At 39.7% G+C, this 27,629-nt stretch overlaps 2 protein-coding genes across 6 annotated transcripts in view; one reads left to right on the forward strand and one right to left on the reverse strand.

Moving 5' to 3' along the window:
• Positions 1-9,033, reverse strand: part of ap1g1 (adaptor related protein complex 1 subunit gamma 1) — a 27,541-nt gene extending 18,508 nt beyond the window's left edge. Inside the window, exons 1-5 of the mRNA XM_088334480.1 lie at positions 8,824-9,033; positions 4,568-4,771; positions 4,365-4,489; positions 4,118-4,259; positions 782-878 (exon numbers count right to left, since the gene is read on the reverse strand). Of these exons, the coding sequence (XP_088190606.1) occupies positions 782-878; positions 4,118-4,259; positions 4,365-4,489; positions 4,568-4,768 (565 nt within the window). The 5' untranslated portion in view covers positions 4,769-4,771; positions 8,824-9,033. The remainder of the gene's footprint in view (positions 1-781; positions 879-4,117; positions 4,260-4,364; positions 4,490-4,567; positions 4,772-8,823) is intronic.
• znf821 (zinc finger protein 821) overlaps positions 8,964-27,629 on the forward strand; it is a 24,628-nt gene continuing 5,962 nt past the window's right edge. For 2 of the 5 annotated variants that reach the window (XM_088334483.1, XM_088334484.1), the window contains exons 1-2: positions 8,964-9,102; positions 25,693-25,824. In XM_088334483.1, coding sequence (XP_088190609.1) covers positions 9,099-9,102; positions 25,693-25,824 — 136 coding nt within the window. In that variant the 5' untranslated portion in view covers positions 8,964-9,098. Of the gene's footprint in view, positions 9,103-12,256; positions 12,573-25,692; positions 25,825-27,629 lie in introns of those variants that run through there. The other 3 variants (XM_088334482.1, XM_088334481.1, XM_088334485.1) reach the window with 3 other exon arrangements.

The following is a 27,629-nucleotide window of genomic DNA, read 5'->3' on the forward strand; positions in this document are numbered from 1 at the left end:
TTTGAAAGGTTTTTTTCCCAGGCAAAAAGTAAACTACATTTGGGGTTTTTAAAATAAAGCAACATGGCGGACAATTTAAAATGGCAGCACTTACAATTCATAAACCTGCTAATTGTTTCAAGACGAATCATTTACCAACAGGAATGCAAAATACGCAGTATGTTGGAAACTATGTGAGTGTGACGGAGCAATTTTTGCTTTTGGAGTTTTGTTGTCCATTGAAGTGAATTGCCGATCAGTTATTCTCATTGGAATCAAAGTTTTTGGTCAGAAGAACGGGGTCAAAACAACAATGACAGAATAAACCAAGCCATGTTTAAGTAAAATGGACATGTCCACTCGCAGACCAGAACCAGCTTTCAAACGCATACTTCTGCTTTAGACAACATTTCCCCAATTCCATTTGCATTAGAACCAAGAGACGAGGAACACCACTATATGTTACAATGAATTGAGCTTCAATAACCTTACATAGGAAAATGATTTAAATTAGAAAAAAATGTTGATCAAAATTTAACCACCAAGTCGCTAATTTGTGTACATTAAGGATGGCTTTTAATGCAGATACTCCAAATTGATTTTTATATTTTTTGACTGACTCAGTATTCTTTTTTTTTTTTTTTTTTTAACTCAGGGCTCATTGATCCCGCCCTACCCTGTGAAGGGCATGCATCAAACAGGGCATCACACGGTTGAGTGAGGAGCAGGAAAAGAGATGAGTGGTGCAGTGAGTGGTGAAGGGCAGACACTCAACTCATCCTGACAAACAGTTTGTGCTTACCGTGGTTCTTCTCGCCTAGCAGGTTTTTTGTGGCTGGAAGGAACATTTCCATGAGTTCGGGAACCTTTCTGATCACATGAACTGCACACAGTGCTGCCTGTCAGCAGAACAAACATTTAGATATGAGAAAGGGAAAAACAGGTCAACTATAAACAAGATTTGACATAGATGGGTGCTAAGTCAACTAAAAATAATTTATTAATATCACACATGTTGTGCAAGTTGTATTTTTGTGACCTTAATCACATGATTTGTTTTCCCATAATTACTATTGTCACAATTTGCTAGTGCTGAAACGTTCACAAAGGGCTAGGCCATAAATCAAATGCATTTGCTGGATAAAAAAAATAGATGAAAATTTGAACATTTTAGAAAATTTAAAAAACTGAAATCAATCGTAGCAGTGTGTTTTATTTGAATTAGCTAGGGCTGAATAATAAGTTTTAAATAACTGTTATCAACAAGTTAATTGTGGAATTTACAAGTCAATTAGTCAAAAGCTTTGAGTTGAAATTCTATGTTTGAGTTTTAAGTGTTAACAACTATATTAAAATGTATTCAAAATCAGTAAGTCTCCTCTAGGTATTTTGCACAGGATATACATTTGAGGTGTTCTGGAAACTGTGTTTAAAAATTATGACTTGTGGAGATGATGATTTTTTTACAGCACCTTTGACGGTTCAATAATGTCCAGACAGTGCGAGTCAAGAAAAAAAACAGAAGCACATGAGCGGAAATAAAGTATTTGCTGTTTAAGAGTGAATTTAACCCCTTAGCGTTCCTGTAAAATCTGTTCTTAGAGAATATGGAAGGTTTTTGTCTCTTGTGAAAGGTAATACTTTGAAGTTTTGTCCCAATCTGAAAATAACACTGCAAAAATTGGTTTTTATTCTCGCCTGAATGTTGTCTTTTATTTTGCAATTAAATGTCTGTAAAAGAGTGGGGGCATCTTAGCTAGAAAAAAGTGAGACAATACCTTGGCGCCTTATCTGGTACCCTGTCAAATTTGATAACAATATGAAAAATTTGAGATTGTATTTTGCATATTATTATAATGGAAGGCCTAGGCGTTTTTAAAAGTGGTCATTTGGAGACGACCAGTTCACAACCCTATAAACTTGCATTCGGGTACTTTACTTTGGACAATTTTTAGACATTGGGAGAGAGTTGAAAATGTTTGACTCCTCTTTCCAGAAGTCAGAAATGATTTTGCATACTTGCGAGTAATAACAGTGCGTAAAAGTGAATCCCGGTTAGCTTTGTGCATGTTTACTTTCGCCTGTGATTTGAATACACACTGTAAATGGGTCCATAATTACGTTAGAAATTTCATTGGCTAACCATTGTGTCAATCTACATTTGAATCAGCTAATGTTGGCTAAAGATTTTTGAACTCAAATTGGTCATGACAATTTTTTTTTATTACAGGCCCTAATAAGTTGTCACAGGCTAAGGACCGTAAAAAAGGTTGCAATTGGCCAAAAGGGCTGACAATCAAAAAGTCAGAAGCTAACGAAAGTATTGAAAATAATATAATGAGTCTTCATTTTTAAAGGGGAGGAATGAAGCCAAGCAGATGGATGACGACTAAGATCGTCAAAAATGAAATGATTTTAGGCAGATTATTTTGTCAGTCAGCCTTTACGTGTAAATATATTACACGGTAGGATTTACTGGATTTTCGTGACTGTAACTGCATCATATTTACAGGGATCAGAATGGAGATTTTCATTTTCAGCTGAAATAGCCAGGGTCCAGGGGCCGCAGGCCCCGGCCAGGTCCAGGGCGGAGCCCGGTGGGGGGCTCAGGGTGGCAAAGCCCCCCTGAAGCTAACAGCATTTATCTTATTTGCTATGTGAAAATTGCACTAGAATGAATTAAATCCAACAAAACAGAAACCATGTATTTTTTTCAGTTTTAAGATGTTTAAAACAATTGGGGGATTACAATGTTACAACCATCACCATTGTTGTTGTGTTTTGATGATGAAGATGGACCTTGTATTTAGCTACTAATCAACAATATATATGAAAATATATACATTAATAACCATTCATCATTAATTTGAAAATGGAATGCACAAACTGAACATGCTTAAAGAAAATACATGTCATACATTTTGTTTATCCTGTTCTAAATATTGTATAAACACAAAAGATAAAATCATTTCATAAATAAATAGATTTATAAATACCTCAGATTGGGATTTTCTGTCACACAGGGGAACCAGTGGTTGACTGCTGCTAGTATTTGAAGTGGAAGGATTTGGAACGGCCAATAATGTTGAACCGGTGGTGTTACGGTTAGTTTCACTGCCAATTTTAAATGCGGATCCGAGTGCATAATTTGATCGCCGGCAAGCTATTTTTGCATTGTGCTTGTTCATTTTAGCATGATCGATCAGTGCCACACAACCTCGCGTACCATAATTGATCAGATCGACACAGTATAGACACTTTGCTTTCCCTGGAACATCACACTTTGCGATGAACTGGCTCAAAGTTTCTGTAACTTCCTCGATCTTTGCGCCGATTTTAACGTTTACTGTGACAGTCTTCTCCAGCCATGACCACTTAAATTTATTCTTGATTCCTTTATCAATCTCGGAGACAAAAGCCTCGTCTTCTTTTCTTAGTATTTTCATATTTAATTTTTCAAACACTCATTTCACCGTTTGAAAAGACCGGAAGGAGCGCTATGTTTGAGAAAGCCAATGCTCTGAACAAAAGCTCCGCTGATTGGTTATCAGCGAACCTATCGACCAATGGTAGGAGTCGATCAATTTGTTAGCTAAACCACGTTGTGTGTTATAGATCTAATGCGCTGCCCTTCTTTTTGCCGATTTTTCTCGCGATCTCTAACTGCTAACTTGGGGTGATGAAACAGTCACGTATCATACCTCACCCCCCCAAAATATTTTCTCATCGAATTTAGACGATTTACGGGAATGACCTTTGGGGTTCAAAAACAGCGGAAATCCGCGGATCCGCGGAAAATTCTGATCCCTGTATTTACGAGGAATCATATCATGAGTAGAAATTCTCAGCGCTTTTGGGTGAGCTATCCCATTTTTATGGTTTTTGGGTATCTTGTTTCAGACTGGTTGTGATGCTTCTGTGATGAGTATATTTTGAAATAGTCATCGTGTCTTGAATCCCAAGAGTTTAAGCTTTCCAATTATATTTGGCATGACATATTTCTGTGACTGGTGACATCAAACAGACAAGTATTTGTTTATCCATGTAATTTAATTTGTTCTCAGGTTTTAAATAGACGGGCCGTCGGAACATTAAGTGGTTAATAAAAAGTAAGTCAAGACAAGGGCACGCAGCTTACCTTTTTCCTCAAATACGAGTTGGAAGTTTTGAGCAGCTTCTCAACCTCGCCCGCCAGGTCACGACACATTTCTGAGGAACCCATGCAACCTAAAGTACACAAAGCTAGCCCCTGGACGTACTGTGTGCTGTGATTCAAGTCACTGAAAACAACACAGAACAATTGCAATAAACATTTTATGATGACCAACAAGAAAGTTCCCATAAGACTAGCTAGTGGACAAATCCAGACTCGGGCTGCAGCTTACTTCTTGATGCAATTTGTCATTAATAGATGCACGTCCTGCCTCTCGTCCAAAAGCAGCATAGCTCCTAAATAACCTATTCGCTTGTCAGTAAACTTCTGAGACGCTATCAGCTTTAGACACTCAAGCTGCGAAAAAACAACGAATGGATATTACCAAATGTCCATCAAAATTCTTCTCTCCCCACTCAAGTGCTGGAAGCTTACCTGCCCGAAGTGCGCCGGGTAGCCCAGCATGTGCATGTAAAGGAGCTTAGCCACATTTCTGCAACGATAAGTATTGTCCTCCTCTCGAAAAGATGAGCGGATAGCAGCACACTCTTTCTGGATCATTTCACGCTCCTCTGCCTGGGTTCGCGCTGTCCGGATAGTCCGGATCAGCTCCCGCAATCTAATCGGAGCTGGCATTCTCTGGAACAGAAATGGCAAAAATAATAAAAGAGCTTGGCAAAATAAAATAGCTGGTTTAAATTTCTGCCTTTTATCGTGTAAATTCTTGTGGTAGCTCATTATAGTTGAGACAGGCGGGCGGAATCTCCTTTCAAAAGATTAAACATCTGCTCAAAATAAAATGATTCTAACAAGCCTCAGGCGCCCTCAGTTTTAGAGCAGAAAAAAAAACTAAAACCAATAGTGACATATTGTGTTCAAGTCCATGAGTAAACATGTTTTGCATTTTTTGATGTAGAAAGCATACAAAGCAATGCACATTTGTCTTTTGTTTAAAAAAAAAAGTAAAAACATTTGCCTGTTTTTTTTGTTGATTTGTTTTTAGCAGTTACTTCGAACGGGACCTTTTTCTGGTTGTAAATGAGGGCAAAAGACCGCAACATTTAGCATCAAAAGAAGGCCAAGAATTTGTTACATTGAAAGGAAGATAGTACTGTATGGGGACAAATGTTACATAAAAAAAATTATAGCTAATTTTAAATAAATTGGAGAAATGCTTAAGTATGTGAATTTAAAACCATTATGTGTTTTAAAATTGCCTTTCTTCGACAGCTGTGGAGATTTTATTTTTAACAAGAAGTTACCTGTAGTTTTTGTAATTCATTTTATTTTACACATTTTAGCACTTGCAAAAAATTCAAATTAAAGTTACAGAGACCAGCACCTGGACCTAATACAGGCCATTATCTGGAGCTTACGGCATCAATGATCTGATTGGGATGGGTAGCTTTGTCGTTGTGGTCTTGTACTTTGCACAAATTTCAGCTACTACTAATGTTTATTTTGATGTCGACCTTTTTTTATTGGTGACCATGCAGCAACTGCTGCAGCCTGGTCATCCTGAAAGGGGGAATTCACCTTATGTGCACCCCCTTCTCAAGGTTTCCTAATCTTCCTCATGCTGGGTTATTCTTATTTCAGTTTAGATTTTATAGGCCTTCGAGCAGGTTTGATGTTGTAGCTACTATAATTGTGGCCTGTACAGCCCTTTGAGACCTATGTGATATGAGGCTATACAAATAAATGCGACAGCCCTTGAAAATAAAAATCGGGAATCAAGAAAAAGGATTTCAAAGGAAGCTAATCCAAAAGCACAGATAGAAACAAAAACAAATACATATCTCAGTCAGTTTAGATCAGTTCAAGAATAGCCTGCTGCAAAATGTCAATGCCAGGGCATTAAGGAACAACTCGAACTCCAAGTAAACTGTTGAGAGTGAGCAGACATCACTCACAAAAAAAAACTAGTCTCAACAAAAGGGGTCTTTGAGACTCTTGGTGTGTTGGTATGATACACTGGCTAAAAGCTGTTTTAATTAAAAACTCCTCTTGGATACAGAGCAAGGCTGCATTATTATATCTAACATTCTTTGAATTTGCTCTAGTTGGGGGAATTTAAATTACGTTTTTTTTTCCCTTAAACTTACGAGGAGTAACAACAACATAAGTTAGGTAGCATTTTGTGTCCGCACAAGGAGGGCCAAATCCAATCAAGCAGTTGCATGGATTCATTTTCAAAATCAGTAAAAGTAAGTACACTAAACTAAAGGCTTAATGAGAGAAGGCGCCAGCCGTGTGCATATATTGCTCATATGGGAATAGCATGTATGTCGTGTGAAACGTTTTTAACAAGCTTTTCCCCTCATGAGGCTTGTTGTGCTAGATTTTCTTGCAGTGTGGATGAGTCCAAGAAAATAACAAGCCAGCAAAGTTTCAGTTTACTACTGGGTGAAGTCAACTAGCTACATTCTGGAATACAAGCATAAACAACAAACTAAACTGGCTTTTGGAAATCAAAGGGGGAAAAAAAGCTTGTCCACAGGTAGTAACATCAGACTTATGACCTGCTTGATTTATGTCCCTCCATACTTAATACGACGACCATCAGATGCTCATTTATTTATTCAATGTCTGGCAGTGCAGCATGTAGCAGCCCAGCAATGTGCAAGAATATTTTGGCAGGCAGCCGGCACACCAATTACCACTATAATCAGTAACTGGTTACCGTTTTGGCAGCAGATGGCACTATTGTAATGGATTCTTTATCAGTTGTTTACAACTAATCTCTGTCAACATTTCGATGTTTCCTGTACACACAGAAAAAAAAATTGTTCCCTATGTTCTTCTTAAGAAAAGCGTTACTGATTTTTCCCACAAATAAATAATAAAAGAATAATTTAAAAAAATGAACATTTTTTATTCAGAATCTTTTTTATTTTCATCAATAACAATAGACGCAAGACTCCAGGATAAACATAACAGGTGTTTCTCTTCCGTTTTGTTGTCTAACTCAAGGTCTGACTTGACAATGTGTAAAATCTTTAGAGGGACATTGTGTATTATTTAGCGCAACCTAGTGGTGAATAAAAAGGTAATTTAAAAAAAAACATATTGACTTGAATAATAAGCAAAAATACATGAACTATCAAAAGTGCAACTTTGACTACTCGTACATCAAGAAATTTGTATTAATTTAACATGACGCTGACCTAGAGGAGCATTTTGCTGCTACATGTAGCCAAAAATGACAAAAAACATAAGTGAAAGAATGGGCAAAGAATTGACACTGGGTCTCCATATTTTGAATTATTCCTTGTTCTTTGTACAACGTGTTTTTGGTTGCACTACACAATATAGAGCCACTTATTATCAAATATTATACACCGTCCCTTTAAGATTTAAAAGAAAGATCTGCATTTAAAAAAAATATATCATCTTGTAGAGTAATGAGCATTGGTACATCGCACCTTGAGGACTACAAGTTTTGTATGCATACCGCTTGTTATCAAACATGATAAGACAAGGTAATAGAATTTCTACAATATTTTTTGATGATCAGGGTTAGCATGTTTTAAGTTCATTTGGCCCTTGCATATGTTGTTTTTTCTGTGTGGAGTCTTTCCGAGACAGGTACTGTCAGTGCTGTCGCAGCAGAGTGTGCGCCAAATGACCAATTTAAAGAACCTAGTATTCCCAGGCGGTCTCCCATCCAAGTACTAAACAGACCCAACCCCGCTTAGCTTGCTGGGTTTGGGCGTTCTCAGGGTGGAACGGCCCTTAACAGGTTAAAGTAGCTCGCCGGTGCTGGATCATTGGGAATGACTAGTCAAACTTTATCAGAGTTTGGCCAAGACTATTTAACTTTCTTACAAAAAATAATTAACTGGCAATAACAGTTACAACATAGTTGTAACGTGAGTAGTTGTTGATATAGTAAATACACATCAAACTAGGTGCCCTTTGCGCTAATTGGTACCCAAAAGTAGTTCTCAGTTTGAAAAGGGTTAGGGACCCCTGTTCTAGAGATACACACCTTACAGGTCATTTATAGTGGTTAATAGATAACCAGCCAGGAGTAATGCAGTTCTAATGGGTGCTTTACAATCATTTCTAGGACCAATGTCAGGACTCATATGAACCAGCTTTCTTAAACGACAAGTTGCATTCGGTGACACATATGACAGTCACGTAAATCGGTTAGCAACCAGCTAACAAAAAAGTAGCATTGCAAGTTAGCACCGGTGGACTTAGTTCCCTTCCTCCCTTTGACTGACATGAAACGGTGACACGAAAGTGAAGGTACTAAATATTTCCGAAATAAACTGACGCGCAAATAGGATTTATCATTTCACCAGAACCTGTCCACACGACGTGATGCAATTTTAGGCCTTTTCCAAGGCGTTGTTAGCTTACTACCTGGGCACCCGTACACAGCACCGGTTTCTTACAAAAAAATACGACTACATTGTATATTGAATTTGTGTCTATATTGGATTCCCGGGGTGAACGTGAATTCGAAATAAAGTGCTGTCACGGTGATTATGTCGCGGAATATGAATGATTGTGTGTACCTAACTTAGCTTCTGACAACCACATCCCGGGTGCACCGAGGAGCACTTCCTATGCAGCGACACAGACTTGTCAACTAATACCAGTAAAACGACCAATTATTTCTATCAACATGTGCCGTTCCCGCACATATATTGACAGGCGTTCACTCACGACACACTTACCAGCCGTGTTGACACCAGAAAATAAGTGGAATCGTCTCTATTAGCAATGGAGGGAGGAACACACTCGACATGCAAAATGGTGGCTAGTCCAGCCTCAGCACATCTACCGCAGGCGGAAGGTTACACTGACATGTCCCCAACGGGTTTTCTGGGGCAAATAGATTTGCTCAAGTCTAGCAGTGCACACTGCACTGTAGCGTTAGCTTCTGTCGAAAGGACTTGGCGATGTTTTGTTTCCAGACGCAAGCCTAATTCGCCGATGCTCGTTGGATAACATGGGTAAAGCACTTATTATACCAGTAATGTGTACGCATTAGTTAGAACGCATGCTATGTAGCGTCTGTTGTGGTGCATCAAGCTAGCCTGTTGTTAGCCAGATGGCCAATACAATTGTGTTGCTGTGATAAGTGAACTGCGCGAAATAATAACGATTATTAGCCTTTTACTCTGCATATGTGCTCTTTGCTTCATCAAATCCGTATTGTACCTTTTGACTTTATCATTTGTGTTTTACGTGGACTAGTTTCTGATGAAGCCCCCCCCCCTACTTCTTCCCCGGCGGAAGAGCAACCTCATTTGCAGGCGATGTGGTGATGCGGTCGTTTTACTCGTGGCATTCAGTGGTGACGACTTTGGTGTAATGTTGTAGCACTGGGTGTGTGTCTCCGGAGAGCGCCATCTAGCGGCAATTCCTGCGGCTTTTTCATCACTACAGAGTGCGTTTAGTGGAATCGTAAAATAATGTGACAATACTTCCAAGGACATTGTTATTAACACGCGTCACTGTGAAATTATTCGGCTTAGATTTTGCTAAGTGTGAGTCATTTGTTTTAAAATGTCACTCTTTTAGTGTTATTCGTGCCTCCTATTTAATTATATATATATATATATATATATATATATATATATATATATATATATATATATATATATATAATTATTATTTTTATCCCTATCAGTGAGCTGGCGAACATTTAATAATTGTATGGCTATAAAACATTTGCGACAGCAGCAGCGCATATAAATAAGCATCAATAATAACCTTAAAAAATTGCAACTTTATCTACTCACTGAAAAACCCTTTTTACTTGTGCACAAAATCTATCCTACTTTATTTCCTCGAAGATTTCAATTGCTCTCGTCGTACATATTTTATGTGTGTTCCAGTTCCATCAATCAATGTATTTTCTATTGTCATCAAAGCTAATGCTGAAAGTTATTGCTCGCATACGTTTTTTATTTGAAATTGTCCGTTCAACACTGCTTCAGTGGATGCGGGATTTTTTTGTTCATGCTTTCTTTGTGAAACTTCCATTACCGTCCCCTGGCCAATCATAGTTTGTGAAACTGGTGATGTCAAGGCCCACTGTCAGGCGCTCACACACCAACTCAAAATCAGATAGGCTAGGCTAACAGCTTTATTGGACACTGATTTTATGTCTCACAGACTTCAAACTCTTTGCCATTGCTTCCAAACAGATTACGGACCCTGGCCAGATGTTATGGCTGAAATGATTGGTTAAATGCTTGATAATGAAACCACAACTTTGGAAGCAGCACAACCAGAAGGAAAGCATTGAAAGGAAGATGACAGGCGATTAGGAATTATTAAATAAGTATTCATAGACAAAATACGAAATATAATATCACATGATTCAGATATTTTTAGGCCAGCAGAGAAGGCCTTGCAGGCCCCGATGGCCCACCGCTGAATCCAATTAGTACCGCTCCAACTTTGTTCATGAATCAAATTTGCACATGGGTGGTTTGAAAGGAGATTAAATGCTCCACTTTATAAAAACATAGTGAGGAGTAGCTGCTAAAACATTTCCTTTTATGCGATGATCAAACATAAAATGTCTATCATTGATATTAACTTGACATTTTATGCAACAAGATTAGACATTGCACTCCATGATAAACATGTACTAAAGACTTTAAAGAGAAAAATAAGATGAAATAATGTCAGAATAAATAAGCAAAATTTACTGTAGTGCAATTAAAGTATTGAAATAAAATTAGCAGCACCAAAAATGTCCCTAATATATATATATATATATATATATATATATATCACTGTAGGCTTGTTTAGGGTGGTTATGGCCCTGGGGAAGAGACTGTCTCTGAGCCTGTTTGACCTTGTTTTAAGAGACCTGTAACACTTAACAGAGGGCAACAGGTCAAAGAGTTGGTGGCTCGGAGTGAGAAGAGTTGCTCCTTATGTTTACGGCTTTGCTGCAGTATCATCACATGCCGGCAATGTTCTTCAGACTTGGCATAGCGCAGCCAATAATCTTCTGGGTTGTGTTGATTACTCTGTATGTTTTTCCGGTTTGTCGCCGTGCTCCCAGCATACCTTACTGTGACGCTGTATGCCAGAATGCTCTTCACTGTGGCTTTGTAGGAGGACACCAGCAGCTTCTATTTCAGGTTGTTCAAGACAACACATGGAGCTCCTTGAAATATTTAACATACTTGTCAAGTTTGAGTAGCTAAAATGTGTACAGGTCAAGAGAACCAAAAGGGAATAGTTTAGCAAACATTTGTATAAAAAAAGATACAATTGTATATTGACAGGTAAGCTGTAAACAGGCCATCTTGTTATTTTTGTCAATTGGCAAACAATACAGAAAAGTTTCCAAATTACCCAAGTCCCATTTATGTCAGTTTTTGCCTACTAAGGAAATTCAATAAGTGGTAAAACAGCTAGTGTTTACTATGTAAACCATCAAGTTTCTCCCACCAGTAAATTTTAAGTCATAACAATAATTCTGAACTGCGCTGGTGTGTTAATTCGTTTTGAAATATTTGGATAAATACTCTCTCCACAACCGTTACAATATAGTTATTAATAGTTCTGTCGTTATTTTCATATTAATTCCAACATAGTAGCTCAATGGTGACTCAATATAAACGCGGTACTGGATAAATTATAATTTCTAAATCGAAGAACGTCATGGGATTTAGAATGATGCACAGTGATATTGTATCCATCGTAATCATTGAATTAAGCTTCCTTTATTTTTATTATGTACCCTTGAACTGGCTGGCAACCATTTAAAGGTGCCCACTGCCCTAGTCAGCTGGAATGGCCTCCAGCACCCCTGCAACCCGAGTGAGGCTAAACGGTGCAGAAAATGGATGGATTATTGTTACACATCGAGCACATCATTCTACATTTGTAAAGAAGAATAGCTGAGTGGTTCTCTAATTTGTATGTCGGTTTTTAATATGATTCAGTGTGATGACATCGTTCATCAAGTCTTTCCACCTCATCCGTGCACCACAGAAAACACAAATTGAACGTGGCATTCTGCTTATTTGCGCTTCCATTGCTGCTGTCTCGCTCTCACTTCCGCATCAGCTATACGTATCCCACATGGCACCGCGCGGGGGGGCGTATTTTTCGTGACGGATAAGCTGAGCTCGAGCGTAACCGCAGTGAGCACGCGCCCGTCAAGTGGCGTGCACGCGCCCGCCAGCGGCTCTTCATTAGAGCTGCTCCGTGGTGGCCAGTTCATTTTTTTCCCGTCACCAGCGCAAAAATGTAGGGGATTCGTTTCCCCGTTTTCTCCTGATTTGTTGTCTGTCAGAGTCGATGATTTGTGAACGCTAATGATTTTCCACCTGGACCTTCGTGCTTGGGAAACGTCCTGGTGGTTCGAGAGGGAATCCTCCTCTTTTTTTCTTTTTGGGAGTGTACCATAATATGTCCAGGCGAAAACAGACCAACCCCTTCAAAGTTGACTGTAGGTATTTCACAAATTGTTTGCACAGTGAAGGTGGACATTTGTCGTTGGATGACTTCGTTTAGTTCCGGATCGTTTAGCCGTGCTGTTAGTGTGACTGTTCGCATCATTACGTGAAGAATACTTGGACAGGGTTGTCTACTAAAACAATAATACATTAGACTTAAAGGGACAGTGTGTATTTTCGGACTAGATGCCTCTGTCTGGTGTAGTGCAACCGAAAACGAGTGCTAAAAAACACAAGAAAGAACAAAAACTACGGAGACTCAAAGTGACCAAAACTGACCCGTTCTTTGGGTACCTGTTACTGCAAGATGGCAGGCAATTATGTAAGTTCCCCTTAGGTAAGGCTCATGTTATGTAAATGCTAATTTCTTGACCTGCAAGTATTTTAAAAAAATGCATGTCTAAATAATTGTTATGTATGTTTGTTTATTATTTAAATTAATACATTGTTTTAATTGATAAAGGTTTTCTTAGCAGTTGCATCCCTTAACCACTAGGGTCCTAGGGGCACCATTTATTACTTTGAGTGTTCAGGTGTGAGCGTGATGATGCAGAAGCTGCAAGTCACTCTCTGGGACTTATAAGGCATGTGACACTGTTTATTACCACCTCCTAATTATATCAGAATGTATATTTTATTATTCTCACATCTGGTTCATCCATTGTTTTTTAATTCCTCTGTGATGGACTTGTGGTCAATAGGGGTGGGCAATCCTGTTCATTTTGGTATGAATCCAATCCAAGTAAATGCAGTGTAGTATGGATCAATACTAATCCGATACTGATAGTTTTTGCTTGGAAACATGATCAATGATTAATAGAGCCCTGCCCCTTTGAGTTAGTTTATGTTTACACTGAACACAGCACGAAAATGTTAAGCTCTCAAGTTACTTTTATGTTAAATAAATATATAAGACTACTTTACCACACAAATGACTCATTTTCTATAGTTTAATGATAGTCCACCCCGTCTTGCATTCCCATTGACCTCTATCAGCTTCTGACAGAAGGTGGGGTGGGCGGATCGATCTGTTTGTCTAAAAATTGAATGTTTCCATCTCTTTCGTCTGGCAAGCTTGATGCAGTGGGCCATCCAGTGGCCAGGTAGGGAGTTAGGCTAGTCAAGTAGTCATAGAAGTGTGCCTGTCAGTCACCCACTAAGGCATAGTCTTAGTGAGTTGGAGAGGGTGCTGGATAAGAGAGTGGGACTGCTCTATCTACACAGAGAGGCGGTGTTTTGAAAACGTTTGTGCAAAAGTGATGAATCGATCCCTGGACAATAGCATTGATACGATCCAGGTACTTGCTTAGTATCGATAATATTGATATTCATATCTCTCTGCCCACCCCTAGCGGTGAGTAATAAAGCCCATAACCTCGATCTCTCCAGGCTGAGCAGTATAGAAAATAGAATGGAACGATGCTTGTTTGGTCAGAGCCTGTTAAAATGTAGTACAGTTATGAGAGATACTCTTATTACAGTATTTAGTTACCCAAAGGTGAAAATAAAACTTGTGAAGACAAGTTAATTAATGAAGTCGTGGCTTGACTTTAGAGGTGCAACAACCCAATCAACAATGAATCTATAATTCAATTATTTGGCACCTATTTTTATATCAGATTAATTTTATATATTTGTTGAAACATAAATTCTTAGTCCATAACATTTTAATGTCCCTGCATTAAATATAAGCTTATTGTGTTTCAGGATAGTAGACCAATTATCTTAGCATCTGTGCACAGTTGGGTAAATTTCACGTTGCTTTTTAAAATTAGAGTCAGTACAGTAATAATAATCAGCTGACGTGGGGAAATTGTTTATATAAATCATTGACTTTTTTGGCATCCTTTAACAGACAATATATCAGAGGTGGATGATTTTGATATGATTCAACCTCTATGCCTATGGTTCGAGAAATATATTGGTTGTTTTTCAGGATGAGGGGTACCATCAGAGAATCCTCTGGTGACTATCTTGTGACCATTGGCAAAAGGGAGGCACAAGAGCCAACCAGGAGCATAAATTGGCTTTTAATGTCACTGACATTGGTGCTTACGTTTGTGAATACACTAGATTTACTTCAGGGAAACTGTTGTTTTCAAGACTAATCTGCTTGTGCTCTGTTTTACTTTTTTTAAAAAATATTTCAAACTCTCAAGCTACTGATCTCTTCTTTTATAATCCATTTCCTCGACTACTATTCTTTTGCCCTTGTTGATTTTCTTAGAGATGTGCCACTGTTAACTAGTTGCCGGAGTTAGTACAATAATCGGCTTGCTTTATTTGCAATCCTAAACGATACTTGATGGCATATACGCAAGTGCACACAACGTTTGGGCGCTAACTGGCAACGATGTGGCATGGATGGTTACACTGTTTGAGGTTTTTTTTGTCTGGGTTGAGGTCAAAGTGTCAGACCCCTTGTCTCATAACCTGCATTTATGAGTGAATGAAATAAGTTTTCCCAAATGGAAAACCCTAGTCTGGTCATGGCAGCAGTCTAGCGGTTGGTTAGTGATATGTGGATTTTAAACTTTCAAAGTCTATGTGCAATACTTAAGTCTTCTAGCTTAACTCTTTCATTTGCATTCACTGAAATACCTTCAATCTATTAATAAATTAAATTCCTAATGTGAGGGTATTCAATTCAAGAGCATACCACCCCACACCATCCTTTTTATTGATTGACACTCAGGTCGAGTTTTGGTGCTTAGTCTTTTCGCAAGGTTTTGTCCACCCATCCCACCCTCCTCCTCATTGTCTCATGTCTGTTGGCTGATGAGTTTGTCTCTTTGTCTAGATCCAGTCAGACCCTGCGTCACCGCCTGCATTACAGACCTACAGACACTCGTAGATAACATCACAGTGGCAAAGACCGAAGGGGGAGGAGAGGCCGAGGGAGGTTTGGGAGACAGATGTACAGACACAGACAAATAGCAGGAGGGGGGAAGCATCTCCCACACATCAATCACGAGGCTGTGTGAAGCTTGGTTGTCGTGCTGGGTCATAGCTCAGCACTCAAGACACACTCAAGCAGTGCAAACAAATTTGCCCAAAATGGGTACACACAATGTGTTATAGTAACCAAGACGTTATATTGGATAGTCGTTGTCCGTTGTATGATTCCTTTATCTTTTTTAAGAAACGGCATATCTTTCAATAAACTTCGATTGTGCTAACACACCCTGATTGGTGCTTCTTGCAAACATGTCACTAAAATGTTAGCCTAGTCTATACAACATATGCTTTCTTTTGTTCTGTTAAAAATATAGATTTTTTATGATAAACCAAACACAGATACGAATATTCACCATACTCATAGCGGAAACTCGACGAGGCCACATGAAATCTGACAGTGTACCATCAAGTCGGCAACCAGCTAGCCGGACATGGTTTCTGGAGAACCGTACAGCTGTGTCGGGAAAAAACAAAAAGATAAAAAGCCCCTGCCAAGTACATTACCAACTGTGTTGCCCGTTCATCCATTTTTGATTGTCTGAGTGTGAGTGGTCTTCTGGTCCGCGACAAAGATTCGAGCCGAAGATTTGCGCCAAATATGACACTAAAATGACATCAAGTCGCAACACTGACCTATAATGGAACAGGTACCTGGGGGAGGGGAGGAAGGCCAAAACTGTGCCGTGGAAAAGGGACTAAAGTAGAGCAGTTCCATGGCCTTGGGGTAGGGCGGCCACCCCGAGATTGGGAGGTCGATGGTTCGAGCCCTGGCTGAGTCACACATAAGACTTCTAACATTGGTACCCATTTCCTCCTTGGTTGGTGCTCGGCATTAAGGGTTGGAATTGGGGGTTTTCGTTCTGCAACACATCGGTTGGGTATAACTATTGTCGCATCATGTTCCAGCGCGCCACATGATTACCCCAGGTAATTCTGTAGCTGCGGTTGATGGTGGACGCATCAGGTTAGCACTGCTCGTTCTATGCGTTTATACTGTCATTGGCGTCGGTTTTAAGAGTATTGATAATTATTAATTTTACAATTCTAACCATTTTAACATAGTTAGAAGTAAAGCAGCCGAGTCCTGCCATGGCCGGGCATTATACCGGCGGGCGGAGACGTAACTGCGTGAGATTCTTGCTCAAAGATGTTGTGGCAATTTCGGAGGGAATGTCAAGGACGGATTTTATTAACAAGTTTGTTGAAAAGATTCTGAAGTTTAAAAAGGAGGAGGTACATGCTGTCATAAAAATGACTTCTGGCAAAGGCTTTGATGTGAGTTTTGAAACGGCAGCTCTTTATCAAGAGTTTTGGAATCGCTTTGAGGGAGTGAGGTCCCAGTTTTCAGGATTTACAGTGGAGAAGCTGACTGATAATACTAACAAGATTGTCGTTGTTAGAATGTTTAGTGAAATGATCAGTGCTGATGACGTCTGTTATTGGTTGAGTAGATACTGCTCAGTAAAAGGCCAGGCTATGAAGGTGAGGTGTGAGAAAGGCTATTGGAATGGTGCCTGGAGGGTACCAGTCCAACTACGGCAAGATCCTCAGGGCTTTCAGGGACTGAAACAAATTCCGTCGACTATATTCCTGGGGGAAAACCGTGGCTTTATCCACTATCAAGGGCAACCGAAACTCTGTCGCAAATGTGGTGAGCATGGGCATCTGGCTGAGGTATGTGATCGAATTTTTTGTGGAAAGTGCAGAACAATTGGACATTCCTTTGAGGAATGTAGCAATAGCAGAAAATGCAATCTCCGTGGAGAAACGAATCACCTCTTTAGAAACTGCCCGAATTCGTTTGCTAACAAATTGAAAGCTAGGAAGGCAGTTAACAAAGACAACAAAGACAATGAAATGATGTCAGACAACATAGATAATGAAATGAATAAATGTCACAAAGACAATGAAGTGAATAAAGATAACAAAGACAATGAAATTAATAAAGTCATGGAAATACAAAATGAAAATGAACAAGAAATTAATAAAGTTATAGAAATACCCAATGAAGATGAACAGGAAATGAATAAAGTTATGGAAATACCCAATGAAATTGATCAAGAAATGCACAAAGAAATTGGACAAGACAAACAAATTGAAAAAACAGATGTACCTACCAAAACCCTGGAGCAGAGACCAGAGAATCAAAATTGAAACAGGAAGAACCTGGAAATTCTAATTCGATTTCTCATAAAATACCTGAATTTGGACATGACAAACGAATAGAAAAAGCAACTGCCACTCCGAAAACACATATTAATCAGGAAGGGCCTGGAAGAGAGTTCAAATTAGCAAATTTGTTTGCTACGCCATTGCCGGGATTTGGAGAAGACAAACAAATCGAAAAGGCGAATGACTCTCCAAAAACCCATACGGGCACTGGAAAGAGGAGTAAAAGTAAGACAAAATTGGGAGTGGTGAAAAAACCAGAAACAAAGATAAGAGATTTAGAAGAAAGCCGATTGCCGGTGAATAAGCCCACAAGGGAACTGTATGAAGTTGAGACGGAGGAAGTCGGGGAGGGAAAAAACCTGACCCTTAGTGGGCAAGGAAGTAAGAGACCCCTTGATAGGTCCTCTGGCTCACCCCCTAACCCAGAAAAAAGGGGAAGACCTGGAACCACAGACAGAGAGTCAGAGGGTCCCAGAGTTTTCCCCGGTGAGTCTCAAAATGAGGTACTACTCTTAAGTGATGTGTCTGACACAGGTGACACTCTCGATGATCTCGATGATCACCAAAGAATGGACTCAGATCCCCCAGTTTTGTCTAACTAGTTTAAATACTTTTACAACAATTATGAACATTACATTCTCTACTATCAATGTGAGAAGTGTGAGATCAAAGGTTAAGGCTCACAGTGTTTTATCGTTCTTAAAAACTATCAGAACGGATGTGTTTTTACTACAGGAATGCTGCATCCCCTTTCTAAAAAATTATAAACAGTGGGAAGAGATTTGGCCATATCCGTCATTATGGAGTGGCTTGAATGAAAACCGTAACGATGGGGTAGCCATTTTAATAAACAACCCTCAACTCATCATAAAGGGGAGTACTGTGATGAGAGACGGACGCGCAATCTTAGCAAGACTTTCTTATATAGGGAATGATTTTAACCTCATTAACATATACGGCCATGCCGACAGACAACTCAGGTACGAACTTTTAGAGGACATCCAGTCGCATATGCTAGGCCATCAACCACTAATCGTGGGAGGAGATTTTAATTGCATCTTAAGTAGGAAGGATAGAAAGAGGAATGATGAGGAGTTTAAAGTAGATAAAACATCAACTTTATTACAAGACATGTGCCGGACATTTAAACTGGTGGACTGTTTCAAATCCATACATCCAGGAGAGGAGGGCTTCACCTGGTTCAGTAGTGACAATGCCAGAGCCTCTCGAATAGACTACATATTTACGAGGGGTTTAGCACAGAGTGATGCAAGATTAATTCCAGTTTTTTTTTCGGATCACTTGCTACTGTCCTGCTCTTTTTCATTTCCTTCAGGTATGACTGTTGGGAAGGGTTTGTGGAAGTTAAACTGCTCCCTGCTGGAGGATGAGGCTCTAGCCGCACAATACAGGGAGCTGTACAAAGACTGGCAGACCCTTCAAGACTCGTATGATTCACGAGCACAATGGTGGGAAATGACAAAGAAACGAACACAGACCTTTTTTAAAAATGCAGGGAAAAACAAGAAACTCAAAGAGATGAAACGCATGTCGGGACTACAAAGAAGACTCCAACGCTATTTCATCCTAACAGAAAAGGGGATGGACTTTAATGATGAAATCAAAGAGACCAAACAAGAACTAAACGCTTTGGCGGAAATAAAGAGCAAAGGCATCATAATAAGAAGCAGAGAAAGAGAAATAGAAGAAGGGGAAAAATGTACACGCTACTTTTTAAAAAAAATTATGGGCAAAAATGAGGGGATTTTAAACTTCAAAACGAAAACGGGCAAATAACAAAGGAAAGTAGTGAAATAACCAGATTGGTCGAAGACTACTACAAAAAATTATTTGAAAAGAAAGAAACATATGAGAATGAAATGGGGCATGTATTAGATCATATTTCAAGATCAGTGCGTCAAGACCCCTTTTTAACATCGGACTTTACCCAAGACAAACTGAATGATTGCATAAAGACTATGAAAAAAGGCAAATCACCCGGGGAGGACGGACTCAACCTCGAATTTTACCGGACTTTTTGGGATATTTTAGCACCAGATCTGTTAACTGTTTTTAACGAATTTTCCAGTCGAGACCATATGCCAGACAGTTTCAGAATCGGGATAGTTACTCTATTGCACAAAAAAGGAGACAAAATTGACTTAAAAAACTGGCGACCCATAACGCTTTTAAACGTGGACTGTAAAATTTTCAGCAAGCTTCTAGCAACACGAATGTCTGTTGTCTTGGGAGACTTGGTTGATCCAGACCAAACCTGTGCCATTGTGGGAAGGAAGATCAGCGACAGTCTCATGCTGATCCGTGACACCATTTGTTATGCAAGAGACAGAAACATGCGACTAGCGGTCCTAAACCTAGACTTTGAAAAAGCCTTTGATCGAGTCTCGCACCAATACCTCTTCAGGGTATTGCAAAAATGTGGTTTTCCCCAAAAATACATCAATTGGGTAGGACTGCTATACCGAGACATCTACAGCAAATTCATGATTAACGGGAATTTATCGGAAGCAATCGAGATCAACTGCGGTGTACGTCAAGGTTGCCCTATGTCTCCCCTTCTCTATGTTCTTTGCATTGAACCTTTGGCACAAATGTTAAGAAAAGATAGATTTGTCGAAGGCATCAATATCCCAGGAAGTGGGGGACAAATTACCAAGTGTGTTTTGTACATGGATGATTTTAATATTTTGTGTACTGACCGCGCATCTGTTGAAAGAGCCCTTGACTTGACTGACCTGTTTGGGAGGGCGTCTGGGTCAAGGCTAAATAGAGAAAAATCACAAGTGAAGTTTTATGGAATGTGGAAAGAGACAGAAAAGGCAGGACTCCCGCTGACGGTGTTAAAGACAGACCAGAAAATCCTAGGGATAAAATTCAATGCGGATGGAGGTGGCGAGACCAACTGGGATGACGTGACAAGGAAAGTTAAGCAAAAACTTGTTTTTTGGTCACTAAGAAAACTGACAATAGAGGGGAAGGTCCTAATCATCAAAGCGATCATCCTCCCAATGCTTTTGTCAATCAGTTTAATTTTTATGCCTAAAAGAAACGTGCTGTTACAAATGGACCGAGCCATCTTTCGCTTTGTCTGGGGCTCAAAGTGGGAAAGGATAAAAAGAGATACAATGAAAAAGAAAAAGGAAAAAGGGGGGAAAGGAGTGCCTGACCTCCAGCTTTTCCTGGGAAGCAAATATGTCTCTCTCCACTTCCAAAACGCTGTGGGCCCACCCAACAACCCGAAAAGTCAAGCAATGTCCCGTTTTTGGATGGGCTCATATTTGCGGAAGCTAAAGCTTGTACCAGACAATCGTTTGATTCCAGTTTCGTTTAACTTGCCACCAACACATCTCTTTATTCGGGATTTTTTGAAGAAGTTTGATTTGGAAACACAAGAATGTCACACTTTACAAAACCACAGGGCCCTTATTGCTATTGTGCAAGAGCGAGCTACAGTAAGCCCTGTGCGGGGGCTTGCGTTTGGCGAATCCACAACGGTTTGGAGCAACGTCAATCATCCTGCCCTCCCAAACAGACTACGAGACTTGTCATGGATGGTGGCTCATGAAGTTCTCCCAGTCAGAGCTGTAATGCACCACCGAGGAATGTCAGCGACTTCGACGTGCCCTCGACCTGGCTGTGGCGCCCAGGAGTCGGTGAGGCACCTTTTTTGTGAGTGCAGCGCTGCCAAGGTCTTGTGGACAATGGCCGAACAACTAGGAAAGTTCCCGGACTTGCCAGCAGGAGAGGTCCCTGATGCACAGTACGTGCTTTACGGGGTGAGTCGGTCGAGGAGGCATCGGAACGACTTTGCCAGGGACTGGCTCACTCTCGCCGCCATCAAGGACGCCATCTGGACCTCCAGAAACCTGCTGGTATGGAGGTGCAGGCAGATCCCCCCCGTGGCTGTGCTCCAAATGGCTGCAGATACCATACAATCTGCGAGCGGCGGGCCTAGGACGCAGCCATAAAGAAGACTCGTCTGTACCCACCCGGAGGGGGGAGCCGGAGCTACGCTGTGGGAGTCCCGGCAGCAACGGCCTGGGTTGTGGAACCCAGAAGGGAGAGGACCCACGCAGAAGGGAAAGGACCCACACAGAGGACTGGAAGAATGCTGCTTGGGAGGGTGGGATGGCAGAGCTATGCCCTTGCACAATAGTATTGCCTTTTACACGCTGGTTAACTACTGTTAAAAGAAAATAACTCTGAAATTGTTTAATTGATGTTGGAAATGTCAGGAAAAAATGTTAAAACGTCATATCGTCACGTCATATTGTCAAATATAAAAAAATTGTGAATATGCTTGATGGCTGTGTTTTGCTGCTGTTGGTGTCAGTGGATTTGTTCAGACCGAGGACAATCGACTTTGGCCTGGACGGATCTATTGACACTAACAAAGATGTTATATAATGAAATTGTGAATATGTTTGATTTTCGAGAAGGTTTGTTCAAACCTCACTTTGTGTTTGCTGTTAAAAACGTAATATTGGAATATAATATTGTGAATGTGCTTAATTGCTGTTGAGATTGTCATGATTGTTTTCTGTTTTTAGTGTCAATAAATTTGTTCAAACCAAACCAAATTTACTGTGCACAGTTGTACAACCCCTGCCTGGTAAGATGGGATAAGGCAAGGACAAAGGAATAAGACTTGTATTACTAAATATAACGAAGCAAAACGTGTTGCTAGTGCCAATGCTACCTTTAAACTGGAAATCCCATCACTTGACTCAAAGATTTATCATTTTGTTTCAGGAGTGATATTCCTTTGGATCAGGGTGCCCCAACCTTTTCCAGCATAGAGCTACTTTTTGTTATTAGCACAAAAGGCAGCCAGTATGATATGCATTTCTAAATTAACGCATCATGTTATTACCCCATTGTTACTATATTATTACCTGGTTAATTAATGGAAGTATGATGAAATAAACGGAGTCAACCACTAAAATTTTTATGTTCCCAGAAAGTCACAATGACCTAGCACTGGTAAGCTATTTTTAGAATAGGTCAGCGTGCAACTTGGTGCCCGCAGCCACGTCACCTTGGAAAACCCCTGCTTTAGACAATGGGTATTCACACATGATGCTTTAGGAACCAGGTAAACAAGAATATATACTAAGCATTTAAAGGTGCTGTCCAGAAATTTAACATTTTGAGCTTGCTGACACGATCTTCTGGCTTGAATTATCACTGGAGCCTCTGTCAAGCTGTGTGGCGCATGCAAGTACGTGCATTTCTTAGACGCGCTTGTTGTCATTTTTTTTAGGGTTTGGTATGATGTCTCAACGCTATTGAAAACGGGCCTTCTCTTAATTTTACCATTTTCGTTCTACACTAACCAAAACTGTCATGACAAGCATGATGTCACTCCCCAACCTCACCTACTTTTCCTGCTGCCTAATGTTCTGAACATTGTTGCCAAAAGAAAGATAAAAGCAGAAAGGCGCGATGGGAAAAAATATAAAGGCTCTTTGAACTCAGTTTTGACATCATTAACACATACTTAAAAGAAGAATAGTTTCTCTATTAACTTTTTAAGGACACCTCAAACGACAATTCCCACCTTTTAAGTATGAGTACTATACCTGCATCTCCCCAGATGGAAATATGAGCGCACTTTTGAGGGGTCAAGTGAACCCAACCCTAGTGGGGAGAAGATGAGTCAAACATAGGGAAAGGTGCCCCCCACACCCACTCTACCCCCAGTAGGCTGTCTGGAAATGGAAATTCTGTTAGCCGCACAAAAGGGTGCCCGGGCTGTTGTGCTTGTGGGTGGTTGTGAGAGAGCAATGAAGGCGGCTGGCGAGCTTCAGGGAGAAAAAGAGAAGAGTGCAACCTACTTCCCCCTACGGGACTGCAGCATGTATGTGCGTGTGAAACTGGTGGGGGTTGGGATGCAAATGAAATGTGCCCGTTTGTCAGGGCGCTTCCCTGGCATTACATTAATCATGTCCCCGCGTGATGGGAAATTGCCGCGGTCTGCATTGTTTTGCTTCTTGTGCAAAATCCAAAGGTCCATGTAAACATTTGACGATTATTAACCAGATGAGATAGGGTTGTTCAGGGTGTTGTCTACTTTTTTCATTTTATTTATTTTTTGAGAAAAAGGGTGACGTTTTTTCAGTGAATAAACATGCATGCAATGTTATGGTGTTCTAGCGGACCGGTAGTGCAAGCACAGGTATTGAAAAATTGATGGCTTCCGATAGTAACTACATCCGTAAAAAGCAGATTAGTGTTGCTATGGCAATGAAGGGCTTGTTTGCTCACAGTTTTCGTTTTTTATATGTTCGTGCTGCTCTTAATTGTTATCGTCCATCCCCATCTGAAGTTTGTTCCTAAACATTGATTTTTCTTCTTGTCATATTAAAAAAGTCTACGCAACTCCTGTTTTATAGCCAGGTTTTTTTAACAAAAGGTGATAACCATTTGTTTTTGAAAGGGCAGTGGGTAATCTTTGACTAGATGTCACTGTACAGTGCAGTGCAGCAATCTTTTACTAGTATGACTTGACCCACCATCCCACCCTATTTTCAAGCTGCTGCCCAGATCAAGAGAAAAAATCCTCTTCTCAAATTTATTGACTTAAAAGATTGTGAAGTTTAACGCAGGGAAGCGAGATTTTTTTTCCAGCTAAACAATTGAATTCATTTTCACTTCCCTTTATTTAACTCTGGTAACCACATGCAGAGTGGAAAGTGAACCAAATACAAACACTAATTAAAATGACGATAGATTTATGATTTAAGTCTTTTCATGTTATATGTCGAAGTGTCCGTGGGCAAGACACTGAATCCCTAATGCCCCCAATAAGCAGTTAGGCGCCTTGCATGGCTGACTCCCTATTTGTGTGTGTGTGTGTGTGTGTGTGTGTGTGTGTGTGTGTGTGTGTGTGTGTGTGTGTGTGTGTGTGTGTGTGTGTGTGTGTGTGTGTGTGTGTGTGTGTGTGTGTGTGTAAAGCACATTGTAAAGCGCTTTGGGAGGTCTTCATTGACTTGAAAAGCGCTACATAAATGCAGACCATTTACCATTAATTGTTATTCTTTTATGAAAATGGATAACTAATACTGGAACTGTGCTGTTAGATTTCATGCCTATCATAGAAAGCAGATAAATATTCTAAACTTCAGTAAAGACACTCAGGTGCTATGTTTTTTTTAATTTTCCATTTCTTGTATTAAACTGCTTGTTCGTGACTTTTATTCTCAGTAAAATAAAATCAGGATGGGTTTCCTCAATATTCTCTGGTTGATTAATGGTAGTCAGCAAACACAGCTACAGTGGGTGCTTTCTGTGCGGCATCTGGTTTCGTAACTTCTAGTGGACGTATTTAAATCTGCAGGTCTTTATTTGACAGTCATTTTTATCTTGTGCTTCCCTCTTCATTGTCCCACGGACCATGTCATATTATGTGTTGGGCCACATTTGGCCTGCATGTGAGCTACAGTATTACAGCTGTGGAGTTGTGTGCCTCCAGTGTTTTACCTCATGATGATGGTTGGCAAGGTGGATCCCTTAACCACTAGGGTCATAGGGGCACCATATCCTATGGTGTGTCTTGGGCAAGTACAGCCTGGTGGCGCCCATCTCTCTGCAGGCCAACAAATGTTTCTACCAGGTCTCTAACTAGGGACCATCGTGTGTTAGGCGAATGTGCGACTGGATTGATTTTTTTCCTCCTGTTATTAATTACAGAATATCCCTCAGGAATGTTTACCTGATGCAAACTTAATTCCCTCATTTATTTTGTTGTTGATTTATTGCCCAACAGGCAGAATAATTTAATAACAATGTCTGTTCGTTAAATGGGCATCATTCTAAATGAAATATTCTATTTTGATATTTATTAGCACTGACAATTTTTCTTTTAGATTTCAGGTCACAGTGTTGTGTTGTGGTTGAATGACTTCTGACAAAAAATATGCAGGACTTACCTAAGAATCATATCACTCTACTTTCCTCCAGGGCCATTCCACACTTTGGGCATCACAGGATTTCAGCACACTATTAACATGGATGGAAGAGACGAATTCACTGAAGACAGTGAGTGCTGCAGCAACAACTCCCAGGAAGTCCTAGGACATGAGAGCGCCACAGGTATGTAGGCTGCCCAGGGTTGCAGCAAGATGTATGTTTGTGGCTTTTTATTTAGGCGCAGCATACAAAACAACATCAATCATTAACAAAAATTAACAAAATTAAACAATAAAGTAATTGCACAAAAACGACTATAGAATACAATTACACAATACACAAACATGTGCCCAATGGGAGGAGGCTGAAGTTGAAGCTTTTAATGGCCTACTCCTATTCCATTATTTCCTCGAAGAAAAGACATATTTTAAATGAAAACAAGTAAACGGAACCTAACCCCAAAAGGAAAAATTAGAAAACAAATTAATGACATTTCAAATTTACAATAATATCAGTAGTGACTCCCATGACATATAACACACAAATCAATTCTTGATATATTAATCTTCTTTAGTATAATTATCTATAATACGTATCGTATAGTTTTAAATAGATGTAAACTAGAGACATTTCAAGATCATCATCTAATTTGTTACATAAATGAATACCTTTACGGGTGGGACAGTGGCTTTTCAATGTTGCGCGAAATTATTGGACTTTGAAGTTATGGATTCCCTCGAGATGATGATCTTTTGCTCTGTAGTGAAACATTTGTTGGAATATTTGTTGGCAGTTGGTGCTTACCTGATTTGCCAAAGTCGATTTTATCTGTCAACTTCTTCAGATGTACTTGACGTACAAAGGAATCAAAGTTCCGTTTCAAACTGTCCCATGTGTAGGCGTTGACAACAATAAAGTGCAGATGCACGAGAACAGTCCTAACCCCTTATAAGATAATACTAAAATAAAAGTGCAAGTGAGATAAAGGCTAAAACTCTGGTAATGAACCTGACACACATGACAAAAACACAACATATGGTAAAGTATTCCAACTGAGTGCCAACTGAGTAGTGAACTTGTCTACTTGTGGTAGACCCAGGTTATGGTTGGTAAGGTTTGGTGTTCTAAATGCAACCCATGATTCTAGCAGAAGTAGCAATAATAGGGATTTAAGTTTCACTGTCAATTTTAGCATGTTGTATTTTAAAAACTGTATGTTCTTTATACCCAGCGTTATGCACAATCCTAATAGCTTTCTTCTGTGATCAAATAAGTGATTGTATATTCCTCTTAAATGCAGTGTTTGTCAGGGTGCTTGAAATCCTTGAAAATTCTTACATCTTAATGTTGTGTTTTTAATGATGGAAAAGTGCTTGAGTTTTAGGTAAATCCTTGACATTGTTGCCATGTTTCTCAACAAGTCTGCTTACAAATGAAACCAACACTGCTCTGTGGTGGCTTTGCAATTGTATTTCTTCTTCCATTGTGATTAACGGCAACTGACATTTGTTTGTATGGGACTGTCCTATGAAGCGTCATCGCTCCCTACGCGCCAAAAAGATAAGTTGCTACACGTAAACATGGCACTATAAAATGCGTTAATGCAGGGAAGACATACCAATTATGGGCCATGCAAAATATGAAGGTAGCGTTTCGCAGTAGTAAATTGTCATGGGATTAACTTCAGAAAATATAAGTTACATAGTCGTCAATTTTACCCAACACCTACATTGGAAGAGACTTGTCTCGAAAACAAATATATTTATGAATTACTCAAGATCGAAAAGTCAGATTTCTAGAGAAATGCACACACAAGATAAAAAATTCCAGATATAGTTGTGGATCTGCAAAATACATGATTTACACAGGATTTCTTCTTTTGATGGCTTTAAATGTCCTTAAAAAGTGCTTGAGTTTGGCCATGAGAAGGGTGTACGAACCCGAAATGTATTTCCCCAAATCTCTAAACAATAACTCAAATAAGCCAA

This window comes from Urocampus carinirostris, chromosome 4 (genome assembly GCF_059441175.1).
Source record: "Urocampus carinirostris isolate Australia breed hairy pipefish chromosome 4, RoL_Ucar_1.0, whole genome shotgun sequence".
In the NCBI taxonomy this organism is placed as follows: domain Eukaryota; kingdom Metazoa; phylum Chordata; class Actinopteri; order Syngnathiformes; family Syngnathidae; genus Urocampus; species Urocampus carinirostris.